Raw genomic sequence first — 24453 nt, 5'->3', positions numbered from 1 at the left:
CATCTGGAGGACTGGGTCCAGTTTTGGTCTCCCTAGTTCAGGAGATACACAGGGAGCTACTGCAGATAGTGCAGCCTGGAGAAGAGCAGCCTTAGAGGGGATCTTCTCTATGCCAATCAATAGCTAAAGGATGGGAGACAAGAGGATGGGGCCAGACTCTGTAAAGTGGTGCCCAGTGACAGGATAGGGGTCAAAGGGTACAAACTGGAAACCAGGAGGTTCCACCTGAACACGAGGTAAAACTCCTTTCCTGTGAGGGTGAATAGACTGGCATAGAATCATAAAACCACGAGGATGATCTGGGGACTTGAGCATCTCCCCTGCTAAAGAGAGACTGAGAGCCCTGGGGCTGTTTAGTCTGGAGACTGAGAGGAGATCTGATCAATGTATACAAATATCTAACGGGGTGGGTGTCAAGTGGATGGGGCCAATCTCTTTTTGCTGGTCAGCAGCAATAAGACAAGGAGTAATGGATACAAACTGGAACAGAGAAGGCTTCACCTCAACATGAGGAGAAGCTTCTTTACAGTTAGGGTGACAGAGCACTGGAGCAGCTGCCCAGAGGTCGTGGAGCCTCCTTCTCAGGAGACTCAAAACCTGCCTGGATGTGTTCCTATCTGAACTACCCTGGATGATCCTGCTTTGGCAGGGAGGTTGGACTTGATGATCTCTGGAGGTCCCTTCCAACCTCTAAAGTTCTGTGATTCTGTGAACTGTTTTGATTAGAAAAGCTCTTTAAGATGATGATCTCTACCTCTACCAAGACTGGTGGTAAACCATTCCCCTCTGCAGCTTTTAAACATCTCCAGGGACAGAGATTCAACCTCTTCCAGTGTTTTAAGAACCTTTTCAGTCAAGAAGCTTCTTCTAATATCCAGTCATATAGAGAGGTATGTTCACAAGTGACCTCAAATGTTAATAAGCTTTGATTTCTTTCTTTCCCTTAGGCAAAAGATAGAGGCAGTGAGAAAGGAGAAAGAGGCTGTGCAGAAGATGGTTGACAACCTGAAAAAGCAGGTATGTGAACCGAGCCCATAACCATGCCTACAAAAATCATCACTGTTACAAAGCTACTCCTTAAGTTGTCACAAAGGCAGTAGAAAATGACCTTTAGATACAATTAAACCTTCTCATTAACTCTTCAGGATTGGTATGAAGCTCGTTTGACCTGGTCAGAAGATAGCTGCCATGGTGCTGTAATGATCTAGCTCACAGACTGGAGAGCACTTTCCATAGTCAGCTTGGGAAGTTTATTTAATAGAAATATAAAGATAAAAATCTGTCTTCTGTTAGCCTTTGTGGGCAATGCTCTGCAGTGGCCCATGGGAAGCAGAGGTTATGTGACTCAGCTTCTGCTTATTTCCTAGCTGAGTGGTGGAATGCTGCCAGCTGTGACCCTTTGCTCTTTTTCATGAGGCTGTGACTTTTATGTTGAGTGGTTTGTTATGCTAGGCAAAGTAAAAGGATTGAGAAGCTCTTGATTCAAGGGAGATGTTGAGATACTGGAACGTGTCCAGAGAAGGGCAGCAAGGCTGGTGAGGGGCCTGGAGCACAGCCCTGTGAGCAGAGGCTGAGGGAGCTGGGGGTGTGCAGCCTGCAGAAGAGGAGGCTCAGGGCAGACCTCATTGCTGGCTACAACTCCCTGAAGGGAGGCTGTAGCCAGGTGGGGTTGGTCTCTTCTGCCAGGCACCAGCAGCAGAACAAAGGGGTACAGTCTCAAGTTGTGCCAGGGGAAGTCTAGGCTGGATGTTAGGAGGAAGTTGTTGGCATTGGATTGGGCTGCCCAGGGAGGTGGTGGAGTTGCCATCCCTGCAGGTGTTCATGAAAGGACTGGATGAGGCACTTAGTGCCATGGTCTAGTTGACTGGTTAGGGCTGGGTGCTAGGTTGTACTGGATGATCTTGGAGGTCTCTTCCAGCCTGGTTGATTCTATGATTCTAAATGTAAGGAAGAAAGTTCTCCACTGTGAGAGTGGTGAGACCGTGGCCCAGACTGCCCAGAGAGGTAGCAGATACCCCATTTTTGGAACCATTCCAGGTTAGGTTGTCTGGGGCAGTGAGCAACCTGCTCTTAGTTGCAGATGTCCCTGCTGACTGCAGAGGGACTGGACCAGATGGCCTTTAAATGTCCCTTCCAGCCCAACCATTCTGATTGTATGAAATGTTTTTAAAGATCACTCCCTTGTAGAATGAGTCATGACTTGACACTGCTGCCCCAATTCAGGTAGCAGATCTGAAAACCAGGAACCAGCAGCTGGACTCTGAAAACACAGAACTGAGCCAGAGGAACTCCAAAAATCAAGCAGATGTGCAGGATCTTAATCAACAGCTGGCAAGGGTGCTCAAGCAAAAGGAGAGAGAAGCTGGAAAGTGTACCTTGGAAGAATGGGAAAAGGAGAGGCTGGCACTGAAAGAGGAACTGGAAAACTCCAAAGTCAAGGTACAGGATTTCACTGTCTCTAATGGCATGGAAGAATGGGACTTCTAGGGATGCAGAGGTTCTGCTGGATTGACATCCTGGTTTAAGCTGTGCATGGCCTCTCCAAGTTTCAGACATACCTTCTTGTGGCAGTGGGTGTGGAGGGAAAGCACAGCAGCAGCCAAAAGCAGGCAGGTGAAAGTGGCCAGGCTTATCTTGAAAATGCAGTTCAGTGATGCTAAACATTTGCCTGCTTTTCCCAGCATGCCTGTTCTGCTCAGCCCAGTGCTATTCCTGCTCCAACTCAAGTCACTGGTTGCAGCCAGTGTCCTCTGGTTAACCCTGGTTAGCCTGCATGTCGCCTAAACTGAAATCTGAGACTTTTATTCTTTTGCAGTCCTCAAATCTGGTGTCTTCCTTGGAGATGGAGCTGTCAAAAATGAAAGTTCAAGCTCATATTTTGGAGCAGGAGAACCACATCATGAAGCAGGAACTCGAGAACACAAAACAGGTGTGGCATCCTGTTGGGATCTTAGAACCACTGGAGTTGGAAAAGACCTTTCAGATTGAGTCCAGCCATTAACCCAACACAGCTAAGTCAAATTAGCCATAGTCATAAGCACTGTGCCTACCAGTCTTATATATCTTAATCTTAAATAACTCAACCACTTGAGTGCCATCAGGTAATGCTGGTTTTCATTTTATCAGAGAACCATAGAATGGTTTAGGATGGGAGGGACCTTAGATGTGTGGCTGTGGTTTAGTGATAGTAGCTTAGCAGTAGTGGTGGGGTATTGAGCTCTAGGCAAGCAGTTTGACTTAATCTCAATGATCTCCTCCAACCTCATTGGTTCTGTGATTCTACCTGAAAGGAGACTCAAGCTAGGTGAGAATTGGTCCCAGGGAGGTGATTGAGGCCATTCCAAAATCTCCTGGAAGCCTTCTCTTCTTCAGGCTGCAGAGCCCCAAGAAGAGGGGGCTGTCTCTCAGCCTGTCCTCACAGCAGAGCTGCTGCAGCCCCCTGAGCATCTTGGTGACCTCGTCTGGACTCAGTCCAACAATTCCCACACCACCATCTTTAGGGCCTGGAGAATAAACTTATGGGGAGCAACTGAGGGAGCTGGGGATGGTTAGTGTGAGGAAGAGGAGACTGAGGGGAGACTTCATTGCTGTCTATAATTACCTGAAGGGACATTGTGGAGAGGCTGCTGCTGGGTTCTTCTCACAGGTGACTGGACACAGAACAATGGGGAATGGCCTCAAGCTGAGGCTGGGGAAGTTTGAACTGGACATTAGGAAAAAGCTTTTCAGGGAGAGAGTAGTCAGAGAGTGGAATGAGCTGCCCAGGGAGGTGGTGGAGTCACTCAGCCTGGATGTGTTTAAGGGTGGTTTGGCTGTGGTCCTTAGGGCTGTGGTTGAAGGTGAATTTTGTAGAGTAGGGTTCTAGGTTGGACTTGGTGATGCTGAAAGGCTTTGCCAACTTGGATGGTTCTGTGGTCCCTTTTCCCTAGCAGAAAGCAATAGGACGAGGAAAATTGGTCCCAATTGCACCAGGGGAGGTTTAGATTAGAAGAAAATTCTTTGAAGAAAATTAGAAGAAATAAAGAACATTAGAAGAAAATTCTTTGTTGAATAGGTCACAAAACACTGCAACAAGCTCCTGAAGAGAGCTGATTGAATCTCCATCCCTGGAGCTGTTGAAAAGCCCCAGAGATGTGGTGCTGAGGGCCATGATTTTAGCCCCAGGCTTGGTAAAGTTAGACAGTGGCTGGACTGGATGATGTTGAAGGTCTTTTCCTGCTGAAACAATTCTATGATTCTACAATGATTTCCTGGAGGGCTTGGTTATCTCCAGTATGAGCATGGCTCAACTGGCTGTGTCCAACTGTGCTAATACATGCAGATGATGAAGGCTACAAATGCATTTGCTCTCCTGATTAGGGCTCCACAAAGTCATTTTCTGCCCAGCAGTAAAGCACTCATTTGATGAACACGATGCTCAAGACTGACAATGGTCTTAAAAAGCAAAAGCAGATGAGGGCTGTTCAGCGAAGAGTGAATTGTGGCTTGAGTGTAATTAAAGAGAGAAGATTGAGTGAGCAAAGATAGAACAGCACAGAAGGAGGTAGGAAGCGCTGCTGGGAGGAGGAGGATCAGAAGTCAACAGTACAGTGGCTTCTCTTTATTTCACAGAAGAGGCAGAGAAAGCCCTAAAGCAAATCTGAGAGATCCCAGGACACTGTTATCATAGAATCAGTCAAGGATTGAAGGGACCACAATTATCATCTCGTTCCAACCCCCTGCCATGGGCAGGGACACCCTACCCTAAAGCAGACTGCACACAGCCTCAGCCAGCCTGGCCTTAAACACCTCCAGCCATGGGGTCTCAACCACCTCCCTGGGCAACCCATTCCAGCCTCTCACCACTCTCATGCTCAACAACTTCCTCCTCACCTCCACTCTGAATCTCCTCATCTCCAGGTTTGCTCCATTGCCCCCAGTCCTGTCACTCCCTGATATCCTGAAAAGTCCCTCCCCAGTTTTTTTGTAGGCCCCCTTCAGATCCTGGAAGGCCACAAGAAGGTCACCTGGGAGCCTCCTCTTCTCCAGATTGAACTCTTTCAGTCTGTCCTCATAGCAGAGATGCTGCAGCCCTCTGAAGGGCTGTTGCTGTGATGAGGGTGCTCTGGGTCTCATGACTGATGCTTGTGTGGTCATTTGTACCAAACTGCAGTACACATTTCAAAGTGGTTTGGTTTTATATCATGAGAGTGGCCAGATTTCATTGCTGTCTGTAACTCTGAAGGGAGGTTGTAGCCAGGTGGGGTTGGGCTCTTCTGCCAGGCAACCAGCAACAGAACAAGGGGGGGCAGAGTCTCAAGCTGTGCCAGGGCAGGTCTAGGCTGGATGTTAGGAGGAAGTTGTTGCCAGAGAGAGTGATTGGCGTTGGAATGGGCTGCCCAGGGAGGTGGTGGAGTCACTGTCCCTGGAGGTGTTGAAGCAAAGCCTGGCTGGGTCACTTTGTGCCATGGTCTAGTTGATTGGATAGGGCTGGGTGTTAGGTTGGGCTGTATGAGCTTGGAGGTCTCTTCCAACCTGGTTGATTCTATAAAAGGCTGTCCAGAGGGATTGTGGAACATCCATCCTTGGAGGTATTGAAACCCTGACTGGACAAGTTTCTGGGCAGCCTCTTCTAGCTGACTCAGTTTGAGTGGGAATCATAGACGTGTTTGGGTTGGAAAAGACCCTTAAGGTCATCAAGTGCAACCATCAACCTAACACTACCATGGCCATTAAACCCCATGTGCCATGTCCATGTGCTTCTTGAACACCCCCAGGAAGGACTGGACTTTAGGTGATCTCCAGAGTTCCCTTCCACCATCAACAGCTCTGATTCTTGAGAAGTCACTTTGCCTGAGGAAGTTTCACAGCAATTAAGTTTGGGCTTGGGAAGGAGTTTTTGCTGATCAAACTAGCTGAAACCTTCATTTCTTCTTGACAGAAGTTCTAACCTTGGAGGTGTTCAAAGCCAAGTTGTATGGGGCCTTGAGCTGCCTGGTCTAGTGGGAGTTGCCATGGGCAGGAGAATTCAAGCTAGATGGTCTTTGGGGTTCCTTCCAACTCAAACCATTCTATGATGCCTCTCTCTTTTGCTCTATCTAGAGTGAGATGTGTGGCCAAGAAGCTTTGTGTAATACTTGCCAAATTGGGAGACAGCACAGCAACGTAACTCTGAGGGCTTTCTTTTCCACAGCTACCCAGTTGTCCTGACCTCTCTGACCTTCAAAGTGAAGTTTCAAGTTTAATTGCTAAAAATGAAAACCTGCAGAAAGAGAAGGAAGCTCTGAGTGAGGAATTAAACAGATGCATTGATAAGGTAGGAGATGGCAAGAGCCAGATCACATCGCTCCCTACATGCTGTAACAGGCTGTTAAAGTTCTTTTACCATCAGCTGTATCATCCTAAACTGGAAAAGTACTTTGGATTTTTTTTTCTTGCCTTCAAGCCACTGCCTTTTTTTTTTTTTCTGGATGCTCTTAAAGAGAAAGGTTAAATTCTGGAGCACAGCTCTACTGTAATTTGATAATCATAGAATCAACCAGGTTGGAAGAGACCTTCCAAGCTCATCCAGCCCTGTCCAATCGACCAGACCATGGCAATACGTGCCTCATTCAGTCTTCTCTTGAACACCTCCCTGGTGGTGGAGGAGCCCATTCCAATGCCAATCACTCTCTCTGACAACAACTTCCTCCAAACATCCAGCCCAGACCTCCCCAGGTACAACTTGAGACTGTGTCCCCTTGTTCTGTTGCTGGGTGCCTGGCAGAAGAGACCAACCCCACCTGGCTACAGCCTCCCTTCAGGTAGCTGTAGACAGCAATGAGGTCTGCCCTGAGCCTTCTCTTCTCCAGGCTGCACACCCCCAGCTCCCTCAGCCTCTCCTCACAGGGCTGTGCTCCAGGCCCCTCCCCAGCCTTGCTGCCCTTCTCTGGACACCTTCCAGCACCTCAACATCTCTCTTGAATTGTGGAACCCAGAACTGGACACAGTGCTCAAGGTGTGGCCTGAGCAGTGTTGAGTCCAGGGGCAGAATAACCTCCCTTGTCCTGCTGGCCACACTGTTCCTGATGCAGACCAGGATGCCATTGGCTCTCCTGGCCACTTGGGCACACTGCTGCCTCATCTTCAGCTATACTCCCAGATCCCTCTCTGCTTGGCTGCTTTCCAGCCATTCTATTCCCAGCCTGTAGTGCTGCTTGGTGGTGTTGTGGCCAAAGTGTAGAACCCTGCACTCGGCCCTGTTCAGTCTCATCCCATTGGCCTCTGCCCACCCATCCAGCCTGTCTAGGTCCCTCTGCAGAGTTCTCCTACCCTCCAACAGATCCACACCTGCTCCTAGCTTGGTGTCATCTGCAAACTTACTGTTGCTGGACTCAATCCCCTGCTCCAGATCATCAATAAAGATACTGAGCAGGACTGATCCCAGCATTGATCCCTGGGGCACACCACTTGTGTTAAGTATGATTATCTCAGTTTTAATAATTTAGAATACTAAAAATAGACCAGCACTGCACAGTAAAACTCCTGATGCCTCAGAGAGGCTGATTTACAACTTGAATTTGCATAACATTGTTCCTTTCTTCCCATAAAGTTCAGTTGACCGCATCATAAAATTCCCACCTGTTACCTCAAACCCAGTGGTCCCCTGGTCCAGATCATCAATAAAGACATTGAACAGGACAGGGCCCAGCACTGATCCCTTATGTAGAAAATTCCAAACATTGCAAGGGACAATCCTATAAATATTGCAGCAGGACAAAGAGGACAGTGTTTTTCCACTACTATTGCAGCCTTGAACTGGAGCAGAGTCACTTCTCATGGACGTTACAAATAATGATCCTGTTGTCTGGAGGTTCTGGCTGGGAGCTGAGGGTCTGGGCTTTTTCTTTGTTGTTTGCTGTCCTGAGTTTTCTCTGTGTTGCTGAAGTCTGGAAGTCCAGTTGAGTTCTGCATCTGGGTCAGGGCAATCCCCACCACAAATGCAGGCTGGGCAGTGAGTGGCTGGAGAGCAGCCCTGAGCAGAGGGACTCAGGGATGCTGCTGGACGAGAAGCTCAACATGAGCCAGGAGTGTGCACTTGCAGCCCAGAAAGCCAAGCAGAGCCTGAGCTGCAGCAGCAGAAGTGTGGCCAGCAGGTCGGGAGGTGATTCTCCCCTTCTACTCTGCTCTGCTGAGACCCCACCTGGAGTACTGCATCCAGTTCTGGAGCCCCTATTACCAGAAGGATGTGGAGATGCTGGAGCATGTCCAGAGCAAGGCCAGGAGGATGCTCAGAGGGCTGCAGTAGCTCTGCTGTGAGCACAGACTGAAAGAGTTGGGGCTGTGCAGGCTGCAGAAGAGGAGGTTCCCAGGTGACCTTCTTGTGGCCTTCCAGTATCTGAAGGGGGCCTACAAAAAAGCTGGGGAGGGACTTTTGAGGCTGTCAGAGTGTGACAGGTCTAGGGGGAATCAAGCAAAGCTGGAGATGGGGAGATTCAGGCTGGATGTGAGGAGGAAGTTGTTCAGCATGAGAGTGGTGAGAGGCTCCCTGGTTGCCCAGGGAGGTGGTTGAGGCCCCATCCGTGGGGGTGTTTAAGGCCAGGCTGGCTGAGGCTGTGTGCAGCTTGCTCTAGGGTAGGGTGTCCCTGCCCATGGCAGGGGGGTTGGAACTGTGTTCAGTTTTGTGCTCCCCAGTTGATGAGGGACAGGGATCTGCTGGAGAGAGTCCAGTGGAGGGCTAGGAGGATGATGAGGGGACAGGAGGGCATGGCTTATGAGGAGAAGCTGAGGGACCTGGGGCTGTTTAGTCTGGGGAAGAGAAGACTGAGAGGGGGTTTGATAAACATTTATGAGTATCTGAAGGCTGGCCCGGGGCAGGGCAGGGGGACAGAGTCTGCTCACTGCTCCCTGGGACAGAAGAAGGAGCAATGGGTGTAAGTTGCAGCAAAAGAGGTTCCACCTCAGCACAAAGGAACTTCTTTACTGTAAGGGTCACAGAGCATTGGAATGTGCTTCCCAGAGAGGTTGTGGAGTCTCTTTCTCTGGAGCCTTTCAAGGCCTGTCTGGATGTGTTCCTCTGTGATCTGTGTTAGAATCATAGAATCAACCAGGTTGGAAGAGACCTCAAAGATCATCCAGTCCAACCTATCCCCCAGCCCTATCCAGTCAACTAGACCCTGGCACTAAGTGCCTCATCATCATATTAGATAGTATTGTCCTGCTCTGACAGGGGGGTCCCTTCCAACCCCTAATATCCTGTGTTCCTGTGAACTAGATGATCCTTGTAGTCTCTTCCAACCTTGATTTGATGATTCTAGTGAAAGAAAATCCTGACTGAGACGTGCTTACTGAGGTAATCTTTCAGGTGGCTACAGTAAGCTGCTTAGAGAATGCAATTGGCAGCTTGAAGCAGGAGCAGAAGTGCTGGGAACAGCAGAGTCAGACACTGAAAGCACAGCTCACCGTTTCACAGGAGAAGGTATAGTCGTAGAGCTGGGAACAGCCCTGGGTCAAAAGCATATTTGTAATCTCTTCTCATGCTTTTTCTCTTCTTTGCCCTTAAAAGCAGCCCTCTTCTAATGTGGGCAAAGATGTCATGCAGCTAAGAATGGCTGCAAAGTGACGTCCTGAAAGAACAAGAGGAAACTTGTTAAATGCAGTGAGACACTTTTTTCCCTTGAGAAGAAGTGAGGTTGTTTTGCATCTACAACCAAGTTCCTGTTGCCAGTTCATTCTGCCCAGTTTGTCCTAAAATATCACTGTTCTGGTAGGACCTTGTCCTCCTCCTCACAGGATGAAAGATTGCTAGGGGTTGGAAGGGACTTCTGATGATCATTCAGTCCACCCCCACTGCTAAAGCAGAGTCACCCACAGCAGCTTGCCCAGGATCATGATGTCCAGGTGGGTTTGGAACCTCTCCACAGAAGGAGACTCCATTACCTCTCTGGGCAGCCTGTTGCAGGGCTCCAGCACCTTCAAAAGAAGTTTCTTCTCATGTTCAGATGGAGCCTCCTGGGTTCCATTTTTGCCCCTGTTGTCCTTTGTGCTATCACTTAAGCAGCACCAGAAAGAGTCTGGTCCCATCTTCTTGCCCCCCACCCTTTGGCTTTTGCTGAGCATTGAGAAGATCCTCTCTTAAGCTGCTCTCCTCCAGGCTATAACAATTCCCAGGCCTCTCATCCTCTCCTCTCCAAATAGGGAAGGGGAGCAAAGGGTTATCTTCCTGGCAGATTACACTTGCAATTTCTTCTTGACCGTGGGCTGCCAGGGAGAATAAATAATGCAAGAGAAATCTTCCCAGCGTATCATAGCAAATATTCAGGGCTGGAAGGTGTCTCTGCTGAATGCAGTACTCTGTCTGTGCTCAAAAAGGACAGCTACTGATGTTGAACCAAGTCAGAAAATGATCTAGCATTTAGCTCTGCTTTGAAATCCTCATCACAGCAGAGACATGGACCTAGGAGAGCAGGGCCAGAGGAGCCCACAGCAATGAAGTCCTTTGCTGTGAATCCAGGCTTGAGAGAGTTGGGGTTGTTCAGCCTGGAGAAGAGAAGGCTCCAGGGAGGCCTTTTTATGGCCTTGCAGGACTTCAAGGGGACAATGAGAAAGCAGGGGACAGACTTTCAAGCAGGGTCTGTTGTGGCAGGACAAGAGGTGATGGTTTAAGTTATAGAAGGAGATTCAGACTGGAGAGAAGAAAGACATTTTTGATGCTGAGGGTGGTGAGGCACTGGCCCAGGCTTCCCAGAGAGGGGGTAGGTGCCCCATCCCTGGAACCATTCCAGGTCAGGTTGTTTGGCACTGTGAGCAACCTGCTCTAGTTGCATGTGTCCCTGCTGACTGCCAGGGAGTTGGACTAGATGACCTTGAAAGGTCTCTTCCAACCCAACCTAGGCTGATTCTATAGTTTTTAAAGTTGGCAGTCAGTTAACAATTTCTTCACTCCTCCTATCAGAGACTCTCAATGTGGTGCATATACATCCTAGCAGGCCCAAGTGAAGAGAAATCTTGGTCCAGCACATACCAACCTTTGTTCCTTCTCCTTTTACAGGTTCAGAGCCTAGATGAAACACTGCAAAATGCCAACCTGCAAATGTCCAGACTGAAATCGGACTTAGAGGTGGCACAACAGGAGAAGGAAGCTCTTAAACAAGAAGTGATGTCTTTACACAAGCAGCTGCAGAATGCCAATGAAAAGGTAATGGACCTCAGGTGCCTCAAAGTCAAGTCAGCTTTGCATACCAGCAGTTAGAGACACTAAGATTATAGAGTGATGGAATGGTTTGGGTTAGAAAGGACCTTTTGAGGTCATCTAGGCCAACCAACCAGCTGCTGCCTTTCTGTAGCTTGCTGCTGTAGCCAACTTATTTGTTTAGGTTGGCTTGTCCATCAAAAGGACACAAATGAGTGCTGCAGGCTTGAGCAAGTAGGCTCTGAGTTATGCAACTCTTGAGTTGAATTCTCTTTTACTTCTGAAAAGTGATATAAAGCTAATTTAAAAAGAAAAGCTGTAAGGAGGTTGGTACCAAAACCAACAGTGGTACTTTCTGTATTTCATAGACTATAGAATGAGTTGGGTTGGAAGGGACCTTTAAAGATCATCTAGTTCCAAGCACCCCAGCCAGGGGCAGGGACACCTTCCACTAGACCAGGTTGCTCAAGGCCTCATCCAACCTGGCCTTGAACACCTCAAAGGAAGGGCCATCCTTGACCTTCATGGGCAATCTGTCCCAGTGCCTCACTACCTTCACTGTAAAGAATTTATCTCTGATCTCCAGTCTAAATTTCCCCTCTTCCACCTTATATCTATTTCTCCTCACCCTATCACTACAAGCCCTTGTAAGAAGTCCCTCCCTGGCTTTCTCCTCATCCCCCTACAGGTGCTGAAAGGCTGCTTTAAGGTCTCACAGGAGCCTTTTGTTTTCCAGGCTGACCAGCCTCAACTTTCTCATCCTGTCTTTGTAGGGGAGGTGCTCCAGCCCTTTGATCATCCTCTTGGCCCTCATTTGTTCATTTTAAAACAGTTAATTAGTCTTGTTGGTCAGGCTTGATGGGGCTCCCTGCAACCTGGTACTTGCTGCAGGAGGCTTCATAGAATTGTAGAATCAGTCAGGGTTGGAAGGGACCACAAGGAGCAGCCAGTTCCAACCCCCCTGCCATGCCCAGGGACACTCTACCCTAGAGCAGGCTGCCCACAGCCTCATATGGCTGTATTAAAGAGAAAATTCTGGTAACTCATACCTAAGATTCTGCTCTGACTTAGAATTAGAATCATAGAATCAGTCAAGGTTGGAAGGGACCACAAGGAGCGTCTAGTTCCAAGCCTCCTGCCATGGGCAGGGACACCCTACCCTAGAGCAGGCTGCTCACAGCCTCATCCAACCTTAAACCCCTCCAGGGTTGGGGCCTCAACCACCTCTCTGGGCAACCCATTCCAGCCTCTCACCACTCTCATGCTCAACAACTTCCTCCTCACCTCCAGTCTGAATCTCCTCACCTCCAGCTTTGCTCCATTCCCTCCAGTCCTGTCACTCCCTGAGAGCCTCAAAAGTCCCTCCCCAGCATTTTTGTAGGCTCCCTTCAGATACTAGAAGGTCACAAGAAGGTCACCTGGGGGCCTCCTCTTCTCCAGACTGAACAGATATTCTTTGGAGGTCCCTTCCAGCCCCTGACATTCTGTGATTGCATGAAAGGCACAGTATTGTACCAGCCTCTCTTAACAGATAAGGGATTGTATCTGAGAGAGGTTGTAGGCAGCAGTCTTGGGATGGATGTTACAAATTCAGTTCTCAATTTGTCTTCAAGGAGTATTTCATGTCCACGTGGGAATGAAGCTGTTTCAGAATTATGGGACAGGAGCTCAGTTACTGCTATTACTGCATAATAAATGAGGCTGAGTTCTCTGATTTGCCTGCTGAGGCTAAAAAATGGAGCACTGATGGATGTTTTGTGGTGCTCTGGCATCGAGCCTTCTGGCACGGGGCCGTTAGCTGTGATTTTAGTGCAGGGAAGCACTTTGGATCTGCACTATGATTAGTATGTTGGGTTTCTTAATGGAAAACAGTGTAGAGGCCTGAGGGGGGAAAGATGGAGAATACAGTGACTGTTTAGAGTCTGCAGTTACTAAAGGCCTCTTTAAAGCCCACTGAATAGAGAAAATGTCTGCTGCTTTGTTGGAGGCCTAACCCTGCAATTCTGTCTGTCTCAAGAACCGGGTTCTAGAACAGGCTGTGCCTTCCTCAGGGCTGCAGGACCAACAGAGGCAACTCCACTGGGAAGAACTGGTCCAGCTGACGAAACAAGAGCAGCAGCTGCTCAGTCAGGAGAAAGAGAGGCTGCAGAAGGAGGTCCAGAGCACCAAAACAGAGCTGGTTCACTCCAGAGAGAAGGTAAGCTGAGCAAGATAGCAGACAATGGAGGAGAGGTCCTTGTTTGCTAGGCAAAATTCTGCTGTAGCCCCCTTCAAATACTGGAAGGCTGCAAAACAGTCTCCCCAGAACCTTCTCTTCTCCAAGCTCAACTCCCTCAGATTATCTTCCTAGAGGGGTGCTCCAGCACTTTTCCTCATGTTCTCCTCTGCTCTCTCTAGATCCGACAGCTGGAATCTACAATCCTTTCCCTAAAGCACCAAAAGCATCAGAGCCAGTCAGGTATCGTCAAAGCCATAGAGCAAGAGAAGCTAAGCTTGAAGAGAGAATGTGAACAGCTTCAGAAGGAGTTGTCATCTGCAAACAGGAAGGTAGGTTTTAGGTGGTGAATACATGACTGACTGCAGTGCTTTGCCTTCTCAAAGAGCTGACATGAAAGCTCTCATCTTCTTTTTATTCATGGAATGGCTTGAGGTGGAAGGGACCTTTAAAGGTCATCTAGTTCCAGCCCCACTGTCCTGACCAGGGACACCTTCCACTAGACCAGATTGCTCAAACCCTCATTCATCCTGGTCTTAAAAACATCCAGGGGTGAGGAATCCACAACTTCACTGGGGAACCTGTTCCAGTGTCTCACCGCTCTCATAGTAAAGGACTACTTTTTAATGTCCAGTCTAAATCTACCCTGCCATAGTTTAAAGCATTGAATGGTTTAGGTTGGAAGGAACCTCAAAGCTCAGCCAGTTCCAGCTCCCTGCCATAGGCAGGGACACCTCCCACTAGAACAGGTCACTCAAGGCCTCATCCAACCTGGCCTTGAACACCTCCAGGAAGATTGTGGAGCACAGGATCACAGAATGTGATCAAAGATTAGTAGAGACTAATACAGCTATAGACAGAAATACACAAGTTGAAAAGTGATACAGAAACACAACAGCCCTCCCAGAAACCAGAGTCCCCAGGAGGGGCTCCCAACCACCCTTCCACCTCCTTTTCACCCCTTTACCTTGCACCAGGGTTTGCTTTATGTGCAAGGTGAGTTTGGAGGGTCAGCATGGGGGGTTAGGAGGCAGAAGGATTAGTCACACAGAAGCAGCCCAAGGAGAAAGAAAGCACAGGCTCCCAGAGACCCACACCGACAGACACTGTGTCTTATCTGTGTTTTGTGTTCTTGTTTTTATCCATCTCAGCAAGTATGAGTGCAGCAGACATCACCATTGCTTCCTTTTCACAGCCTGTCATCTAATTTCTCTCACTAAAATGTTCCAGTTAGGCTCAAACTAGCACACATTCTTATGCTAGGGGCACCAGAACTGGATGCAGTGCTCCCGGTGGGGGTCTCGACAGAGCAGAGGGAGATGATGCTGTGTAACATTGTCTTGGACATCACTTGCAGCAAAGCTTTACACTTGTCCAAATACTTATGTCTTTTAGTCTTGAATTTTCTTGATGTGCAGTTTTTCATGAACTTGAGTGGTGGAAAAAAAAAGAAGAGATAAAATAATCACAGAGTTTCTTAGATTGGAGAATACCTTCAAGCTCATCGAGTCCAAGCATTAGTCTCACATTGATAAGTCCTTGACTAAGCCAAACCCCTCAGCACATCTCATCACTATGAATCACTATGGTTGGAAAGGAGCACCAGCATCAGCCAGTCCAGTCTTCATCCCAGCATCCTTCATCACTAGACTGTAGTCTCAAGCACCACATCCACTCACCCTTGAAACACCTCCAGGGATGGTGACTCCACCACCTCCCTGGGCAGCCTGTTCCAGTGCCTGCTCAGGAAAGAACTTCCTCCCAACATCCAACATAAGCCTCCCCTGATGCAACTTGAGGTCATTTCCTCTTGGAAACCTCTCTAAATATATTTCTTGTCTTTAATAGATCAGTCAGATGAATTCTCTGGAAGGTGAACTGGAAACCAGCTCAGAAAATGAAGGGCTAAGGAAAAAGCAAGTCAAACTGGATGATCAGTTGATGGAGGTACTTTTCAATCAGTGTTGGCTGTACTGAATGATGTGGGGCTTTGTGACCTATCTCGCTGAATCTGTGGATGATTTCATTAAGAACAACTCCTAGGTGTGTAGGAACAGAGGAAACTAATCCAAATTAGAAGAATTCATCTCCCCTAATGCCTAATCTCATCTTTCATGAACAAGCCACAGGACAAACAGGCTGCTGTTTATCAGAAGACTTCAGATATCAAGCAGCAAAGAAGCTTGTTTCTGTACTTGAGGCCAGGCTAATGCTTCCCTCACCCTTTCTAAAATGTTTAACCTCCACTTTCCTAACCAATGTTTGCCTAATGCTGCTTGAACCTTCTTAGTTACTGATTTAAGTTGTTGAATTTAAACCTTCCTATTTGTCTGATGTTGCTTGAAACATACAAACCTGTTCTTACTGATTTAAAACACTGAATTTAACCCTTCCTATTTGTCTAATGCTGCCTGAAACAGAGAACCTGTTCTTACTGCTTTAAATTGTTAGATTTAACCCTTCCTATTTGTCTGATGCTGCTTGAAACATACAAACCTGTTCTTACTGATTTAAAACACTGAATTTAACCCTTCCTATTTGTCTAATGCTGCCTGAAACAGAGAACCTGTTCTTACTGCTTTAAATTGTTAGATTTAACCCTTTCTATTTGTCCGATGCTGCTTGAAACATACAAACCTGTTCTTACTGATTTAAAACACTGAATTTAACCCTTCCTATTTGTCTAATGCTGCCTGAAACAGAGAACCTGTTCTTACTGCTTTAAATTGTTAGATTTAACCCTTCCTATTTGTCTGATGCTGCTTGAAACATACAAACCTGTTCTTTCTGCTTTAAATTATTGGATCTAAGCCTTCCTATTTGTCTAATGCTGCCTGAAACAGAGAAACCTGTTCTTACTTACTGCTTTAAATCATTGAATTTAAGCCTTCCTATTTAATCTGTATTGTGAGAGGTCAATGATTTACACGGCTTGTTATTAATCTACAAGCAGGAGTGACAACTTGACATGAGATTCTTCCAAAGTCTGCTGTTAAATGTTAAATATTCAGTTCTGCTGGAGATGGATCATGCAGGATGTTATGGAAACTGCACAATTCCAGGGTGTCCTTGCTTAACTGTGTTTTGTATCCCTCAAGCTCAGGCTAGACCTCTGAGCTCTCTCTTCGGCAGTCTTGCCTAAACTCGATGTCCTGGATTTGAGCTTAAAACATAATATGAGGCGGGGGGGGGGAAGAGGAAACACAAACCACTCATTTTTTTTTGGCTTGTTCCATAAAGCAGCTTCTAGAAGAGGCATTTTAAAGTAGATTTCATGGTTTTCAGCAAGAGAGCAATCGGGGAACACTTTAACCGCATGCACGAAGTAATTAGCTCTGAAATTGCTAATTTGATTAGAAAAGATGAGATTATTTTTTGACAAGTGACTGACAAGAGTGCATGCCTGCCCTCTGCTTGTATTTTTATGGCCTTAATGAAGCTTTGGGCACCTTCCCAACACTGTTAAACCCTTTACTATAAACTCCAAGCATGGAATTGTGGAGTTTCCCTACAATTCAGATCTCAAGCTCAAAGGGCTCTTGTTACTCCTGATTAACCTTTTCCCAGCAGGTGTGTTTAACATTTGCTTAGAACTTTCTGCCTTCTAACGTTGTGTTTTGTGCCTGTTCTCCTTTTTCTTCATGGCTAACCTGTCTAGAACTCAGTGGTTGGAGCTAGCAGAGAAGGGTGCAGTTCTCTTTCTGACATAGTGTGCGAAGGTAGAGCAATTGCTTTTGATCTGCTACCATGGCATGGAGGGAAAAAAAAACAACCCCACCACATTCCTTTCTTTTATGGATTTCTGTTTTGTTTATTCCATGCATCTTTTAAGGAAAAGAAGCCACTATTCATTTTAGTGTCAGACTTAGCTGCACTGAATTCCTGTGGTTAGCGTGTAGTGCGCTTTGGATTCTGTACTCCAAGCTGAATGCTTGCTGTGAAAGAGGAGGGGAGTCGCCAGCTGTAGTCCAAAGAAAAAGGGGAGGGAGGGGAGACACCAGCTGTAGTCCAAAGAAAAAGGGGAGGGAGGGGAGACACCAGCTGTAGTCCAAAGAAAGAGGGGAGGGAGGGGAGTCACCAGCTGTAGTCCAAAGAAAGAGGGGAGGGAGGGGAGTCACCAGCTGTAGCCCAAAGAAAGAGGGGAGGGAGGGGAGTCACCAGCTGTAGCCCAAAGAAAGAGGGGAGGGAGGGGAGTCACCAGCTGTAGCCCAAAGAAAGAGGGGAGGGAGGGGAGTCACCAGCTGTAGTCCAAAGAAAGAGGGGAGGGAGGGGAGTCACCAGCTGTAGCCCAAAGAAAGAGGAGAGGGAGAGGAGTCACCAGCTGTAGCCCAAAGAAAGAGGGGAGGGAGGGGAGTCACCAGCTGTAGCCCAAAGAAAGAGGGGAGGGAGGGGAGTCGCCAGCTGTAGCCCAAAGAAAGAGGGGAGGGAGGGGAGTCACCAGCTGTAGCCCAAAGAAAGAGGGGAGGGAGGGGAGTCACCAGCTGTAGTCCAAAGAAAGAGGGGAGGGAGGGGAGTCACCAGCTGTAGTCCAAAGAAAGAGGGGAGGGAGGGGAGTCACCAGCTGTAGCCCAAAGAAAGAGGAGAGGGAGAGGAGTCACCAGCTGTAGCCCAAAGAAAGAGGGGAGGGAGGGGAGTCACCAGCTGTAGTCCAAAGAAAGAGGGGAGGGGAGCGGCCAGCTGTAGTCCAAAGAATTTAAACTGATGGTACCAAAACCAAAAATGAAAAGTGGCTCAGCTCCTTCCTTTGTAACCCACTGGCTGTGATGCTTGGAGGTGTTTGCATACCTGCATGCTTTTTTCCCTCTCAGACTGTCAAATGTTTCCTTGCTATTAAATGATGTGTGATCAGCGCCATCCCAAATAGTTTAGCAAGTTCATTGTTACTCCACTTTTTCTCTCAGATGAATACAACCAGAGTATTCTCTTCCTTAGCCACACAACTGGTAGTTGTTTTTAAGGTGTTAAGGTTAATTTACTGGCTGGAGAGCATCCCTGTGGAGAGGGACTTAGGGGTGCTGCTGGATGAGAAGCTCAATATGAGCCAGCAGTGTGCACTTGCAGCCCAGGCTCTGGTTGGCTTTCTGGGCTGCAGCAGAAGTGTGGCCAGTAGGTTGAGGGAGGTGATTCTCCTCCTCTATTCCGCTCTGCTGAGACCTCACCTGGAGTACTGCTTCCAGTTCTGGAGCCCCTCTTACAAGAAGGATGTGGAGATGCTGGAGTGTGTCCAGAGAAGGGCCTGGAGGATGATCAGAGGGCTGTGGCACCTCTGCTGTGAGGAGAGACTGCAAGAGTTGGGGCTGTGCAGTCTGGAGAAGAGACTCCCAGGGGGCCTACAAAAATGCTGGGGAGGGACTTTTGAGGCTCTCAGGGAGTGACAGGACTGGGGGGAATGGAGCAAAGCTTAAGGTGGGGAGATTCAGAGTGGCTGTGAGGAGGAAGTTGTTGAGCATGAGAGCGGTGAGAGGCTGGAATGGGTTGCCCAGGGAGGTGGTTGAGGCCTCATCCCTGCAGGTGTTTAAGGCCAGGCTGGGTGAGGCTGTGAGCAGCCTGCTCCAGGTGGGGTGTCACTGCCCACGGCAGGGGGGTTGGACCTGGCTGTTCCTTGTGGTCCCTTCCAACCCTGACTGATTCTAAGATTCTAATTATCTGTTTCTTCAGCTCTTTCATTAGATCACAGAATGGTTTAGGTTGGAAGGGACCTCAAAGCTCATCCAGTTCCAACCCCCCACCATAGGGTTTCCTTACTACTAAACGATGTGTGATCACTGCCATCCCAAATAGTTTAACAAGTTCCTTATTGCTCCACTTTCTTTCTCAGATGAATACAGCAAGAGTATTGTCTACATTAGCCACACAACTGGTAGTTGTTTTTAAGGTCTTAAAGCTAATTAACTGTTTCTCCAGCTCTGTCATTCGATCATAGAATGGTTTAGGTTGGAAAAGACCTCAAAGCTCATCCAGCTCCAACCCCCCACCATAGGCAGAGACACCTCTCACTAGAACAGGTCCCTCAAGACTTCAACCTGGCCTTGACCATCTCCAGGGAGGGAGCAGCCACAACCTCCCATGGCAACCTGCTTGAGTGCTTCACAGCATTACAGGAAACCCTAAAAAAACTCATAGAATCATTATGGTTGAAGAAGACCTTCAAGGTCATCACGTCCAACTTTGCACCCAATAACTCCATGACCACTAGACCATGTCCAGAATCGTAGCATTTTTAAGGTTGGAAAATACCTTTAAGATCATCAGGTCCAACTGTAACCCAACTACCATGATCGTGTCCTGAACTGCTACATCCTATCCCAGACAACCAACAACAGAACAAGGCCTGGAGCACAGCCCAGCGAGGAGAGGCAAAGGGAGCTGGGGATGTGCAGCCTGCAGAAGAGGAGGCTCAGGGCAGACCTCATTGCTGTCTACAACTCCCTGAAGGGAGGCTGTAGCCAGGTGGGGTTGGGCTCTCCTGCCAGGCAACAACAGAACAAGGGGACACAGTCTCAAGCTGTGCCAGGGGAGGTCTGGGCTGGATGTTAGGAGGAAGTTGTTGTCAGAGAGAGTGATTGGCATTGGAATGGGCTGCCCAGGGAGATGGTGGAGTCACTGTCCCTGGAGGTGTTCAGTCAAAGCCTGGATGGGGCACTTAGTGCCATGGTCTAGTTGATTGGACAGGGGTGGGTGCTAGGTTGGCCTGGATGATCTTGGAGGTCTCTTCCAACCTGGTTGACTCTGTGAAATTTTACTTTAGTCTAGAAAAATGCTACATTTTTTTCATCTAACCATCTTCGCTCTTAATATTGTCTGAAAGTCAACCTAATGCTGGTCTAGTTTATCCAAGTTTGACTTTTGTGGTTGCAAGGCTACCACAGTGAAGCTGTGCCAGAAATAGCTCTTTTCTGTACTGGATGGGTGCGTCCAGTAACTATCAGAGCATTGCTGTGGAAGGTAAACTGCTCGGGACAAGTCTGTTCTGAGGTTCTTGTTTTGCTGAAGCAAGGACTATTGGGAATGAGATCCTGTTGTTCCACATGAGAAACCCAGTTTTCTCAGAATCACAGATTGGTGGGGGTTGAAAGTAACCTTGGAGGGGGGTCTAGTTCACAGCCCTTGCTCTAAAGCAAGGTCCTCACAGCAGCTTGCCCAGCACCACAATGTCCAGCTCAGTTCTGAATCATTCCAGAGAAGAGAATTCTACAGCCCCTCTGGGCAGCCTGCTCCAGGGCTCCAGCATCCTCACACCAAAGAATTTTCTCCTCCTGTGCCAGTTTGTGCCCATTGCTCTTTGTCCTGCCACTGGGCACCACTGAAAAGAGTCTGGCCCCATCCGCTTGACTCCCCACCCTTTAGCTCTTGCTGAGCATTGATCAGCTCCCCTCTGGGGCTGCTCTTCTGCAGGCTCTCAGCCCCAGGCCTCTCAGCCTTTGCTCCTCACAGATTCTCCAGGCTCCTCAGCATCTTTGTGGCCTCTGCTGGACTATCTCCAGTAGTTCCCTGTCACTTTTGAACTGGGGAGCCCAGAGCTGGATACAGCCTTATTAGGGCAGAGTTTAGAGGGAGGAGAACCTCTCTGATCTGCTGGCCACACTCTTCTTAATGCACCCCAGGAGACTGTTTGTCTCTGACCACAAGAGCTCGTTGCTGGCTCACAGTGAGCTTGCCCGGCTGGCAACACTCTCCTTAATGCATCCCAAGAGACTGCTTGGCCACAAGAGCACACTGCTGGCTCACAGTGAGCTTGTTGTCCACCAGCATTCCCAGGTCCTTCTCTTCAGTGCCCCTTTCCATCAAGGTAACCTCTCACCTGTACTGGTGCAGGGTTTATTCCTCCCTAGGTGCAGGACTCTACACCTGCCCTGTCGGACTTCATGAGGTTCTTTTCTGGCCAGCTCTCCAGCATACAATTGTTCACAAGTACATGACCAAAAGACATCTCATGTGAAGGGCAGTGCTGCTTTCTCCTGATGGCTGCCTGACTTTACTCTCCAGATGCTCCACTCCAGCACCAGTGTGATGCTTAGCCAATCTCCGCACTCCCAGGAGCTCCAGCAGCAAGGCTGTGCTGTGGTGCCCAAGGAACAGTTCCTGCAGCTCCAACACCAGCTACTACAAGCAGAGAGGAGAAGTCAGCGTCTTCAGGAAGAACTTGAAAGTCGACCTTCTGAAACAAACATGCAACAGGTAAGACTCTTGATTACTCTGCAGGCTCCAACTCTGAAAGGCTATCTGGTTAGTTTCCTCCTTTGTTCAGTATAATGAGATCCCTTCTCTGTTTATGCCAGTTCAAAAGTTAATTAGAATCCACTTTTATCCAAGATGGGTACAAACCAAACCTTGGCTATTTAGCATCTTGAGCCTGAGCCATAGCTTAATCATGAACCACTTCCATTTGCATTCAACTGGCTTTTCTCCTGATCAATCCAGTTTTATCCAAGATGGGTACAAACCAAACCTTGGCTATTTAGCATCTTGAGCCTGAGCCATAGCTTAATCATGAACCACTCCCATTTGCATTCAGCTGGCTTTTCTCCTGATCAACAGGCAGTAAGTGTTTCTAGGGAGCATTTTTTGGTTCATTTTCCTTTCTATATCCAATGTCCATGTCTGGAACCATCATTTGCAAAGTGTCATATACATATTGATATATTGCACAAGCAGAAACTCATCACATAAAATAGTGGTGTGGGCTGTTGCTGTTACATGGAGCTCTCTCAGCTGTAGCAGAGCAGAATGCAAACAAATTAATCCTTTTTATAAGGTCAGCTTTATCTTTCATAATTTGGCTATAAGACAAGATGCTGTTTGCAGAAGGTTGTTACTTGTTTAGGCTCTGTCTCTGGAAACATTCAAGAGCAGACTTCATGTGGCTGTGGGGAGCCTGATGTAGTTGTAGGTATCCCTGCTCACTGCAGCAATGTGCTCTTGTGGCCAAGGAGGTCACTGAAGTCCTAGGATGCATTAAGAAGACTGTTGCCAGCAGGGCAAGCTCACTGTGAGGCAGCAGTGTGTTCCTGTGACCAGAAACAAACAGTCTGCTGGAATGCATTAAGAAGAGAGTGGCCAGTAGGGCAAGTTCACTGTGAGCTAGCAGTGTGCTCTTGTGGCCAAGCAGTCTCTTGGGATGCATTAAGAAGAGAGTGGCCAGTAGGGCAAGCTCACTGTGAGCCAGCAGTGTGCTCTTGTGGCCAAGCAGTCTCTTGGGATGCATTAAGGAGAGTGGTACCAGCAGGACAAGCTCACTGTGAGCCAGCAAAGTGCTCTTGTGGCCAAGCAGTCTCCTGGGATGCATTAAGGAAAGTGTTGCCAGCAGGACAAGCTCACTGTGAGCCAGCAACATGCTCTTGTGGTCAGAGACAAACAGTCTCCTGGGGTGCATTAAGAAGAGTGTGGCCAGCAGATCAGAGAGGTTCTCCTCCCTCTAAACTCTGCCCTAATGAGGCTACACCTGGAGTACTGTATCCAGCTCTGGGCTCCCCAGTTCAAAAGTGACAGGGAACTACTGGAGAGAGTCCAGCAGAGACTACAAAAATGCCGAGGGGCTTGGAGCATATCTCCCCAGGCTGAGACCTGGGGCTGTTGAGCCTGGAGAAGTGCAGCCTGAGGGGACATCTGATCAATGCTCAGCAAGAGCTAAAGGGTGGGGAGTCAAGAGAATGGTGCCTAGTGACAGGACAAGGGGCAACAGGCACAAACTGGCACCTAGGAGATTCCATCTGAACAGGAGGAGAAAATTCTTTGGTGTGAGGATGCTGGAGCGCTGGAGCAGGCTGCCCAGAGGGGTGTTGTGGAGGGGAAATTAATTGATGTGAGAGGATCTTTTCCAAAATGAATATTGTTTATTAATGTTGCTATTCAGAGCTCTCACCACCCCCAGCTGCTGTCGAGGAGGGGGATTCTGCCACCTACACCGATTGTGGCGGAGGGGAGAAATCAATTGGTGCGAGAGGATATCTATAAACATATATGTTTATTAACTCCAATGTTCTGAACTCTCAACACCCCCAACCGCTGTATTTTAATATTAAAAGGATCTTACACGGTTCTAGGATTAATACCACACCATAACTTATTAATAACTAGCAAACATTCAAACTATAAACAGAGAGGAGTTTCCCCACGGCTTAATGCCGCTTGGGGTCTATATACTGTTTGCCCAGCAGATGGGCTGAAGCTCTTTCTGCTCTATGGCAGGAGGCAACAGATATTACAGAGGCATTAAAGCATTCACTTACAAATTCTTATTAATTACCAATCACCCTCTGGGGCTATGTCACAGCCTGTTACTAATGTCCAAACTTCAAGGGAGCTTTGCCCGTGGACTTTGAGGCTGGAATTCTCCCGGCTTCAGGGGAAGGGAGAATCTTCCCGGTGTCTGGGGAAAGGACAATCTCTGACCTTCTTCTCCTGGTGATGGATGCAATCTTTGCTCTTGTCTCCTGGCTTCTTCTGGACACTCTGTCCAGGACCTCAGGTGCAGGAGGAGTACGATGCCATGCCATCTGAGCATGGTCTCACGCTGGCCATGCAGGCCAATCGTGTGCAGACAAGTGGGGTCTGCTTCCTGCTATCTCAGTGGCAGTGGAGCTTACCAGGCAATAATAAGGCAGCAGGCATGCAATAGGGCACAGCTGCACGGGAGACTGAGCTCCATAGGTAAAGGCAGGCGATACAGGATCTAATCCTGGTAACTCACCACAGTGGTGTGCAACTGTGCACAGCTGGTTGGGAGACTATGGGAGATCCTGTCTGTAATAACAGCAAAGCAAGCAGGCATAAGCAGTGCTGGTGAGTCTAAGTGAGCAAGTGAGCGATCAGGGGAGCCTGAGCACTTTGCTTACCTATGTACCCCCATTTATCAAATGTGGGCCGAGATTAATGGCCTCTTGGCCACTAGAATGACCAGTCAGGTTGGCAGTCAGCCAAACTTTACCATAATAGGCAAAAGCCACAGGCCTGGACTTTCCAAATATGGTAAACACACAGGCTAGCACCCGGCAAGCATGAGCTGGGCATGTGGGCTTGCACAAACATTATATAACCTGGACCCTGGGCAGGCCAGACTTCATGGCACCAGGTCTGTTGTGCCCCTTTG

General features: G+C 48.2%; 1 protein-coding gene across 13 annotated transcripts in view; it reads left to right on the top strand.

Annotated features, from left to right (window-relative positions):
• NIN (ninein) overlaps nt 1-24453 on the top strand; it is a 118442-nt gene that overhangs the window by 77159 nt on the left and 16830 nt on the right. For 6 of the 13 annotated variants that reach the window (XM_064143085.1, XM_064143178.1, XM_064143075.1 and 3 more), the window contains 10 exons: nt 948-1017; nt 2224-2439; nt 2816-2929; nt 6173-6295; nt 9323-9436; nt 11009-11155; nt 13167-13346; nt 13547-13696; nt 15213-15311; nt 21351-21542. In XM_064143085.1, coding sequence (XP_063999155.1) covers nt 948-1017; nt 2224-2439; nt 2816-2929; nt 6173-6295; nt 9323-9436; nt 11009-11155; nt 13167-13346; nt 13547-13696; nt 15213-15311; nt 21351-21542 — 1405 coding nt within the window. Of the gene's footprint in view, nt 1-947; nt 1018-2223; nt 2440-2815; nt 2930-6172; nt 6296-9322; nt 9437-11008; nt 11156-13166; nt 13347-13546; nt 13697-15212; nt 15312-17022; nt 17331-21350; nt 21543-24453 lie in introns of those variants that run through there. The other 7 variants (XM_064143138.1, XM_064143158.1, XM_064143148.1 and 4 more) reach the window with 6 other exon arrangements.

This window comes from Pogoniulus pusillus, chromosome 1, assembly GCF_015220805.1.
Source record: "Pogoniulus pusillus isolate bPogPus1 chromosome 1, bPogPus1.pri, whole genome shotgun sequence".
NCBI classification, from domain to species: Eukaryota; Metazoa; Chordata; class Aves; order Piciformes; family Lybiidae; genus Pogoniulus; species Pogoniulus pusillus.
This window is presented reverse-complemented; position numbering and strand designations above follow the sequence as displayed.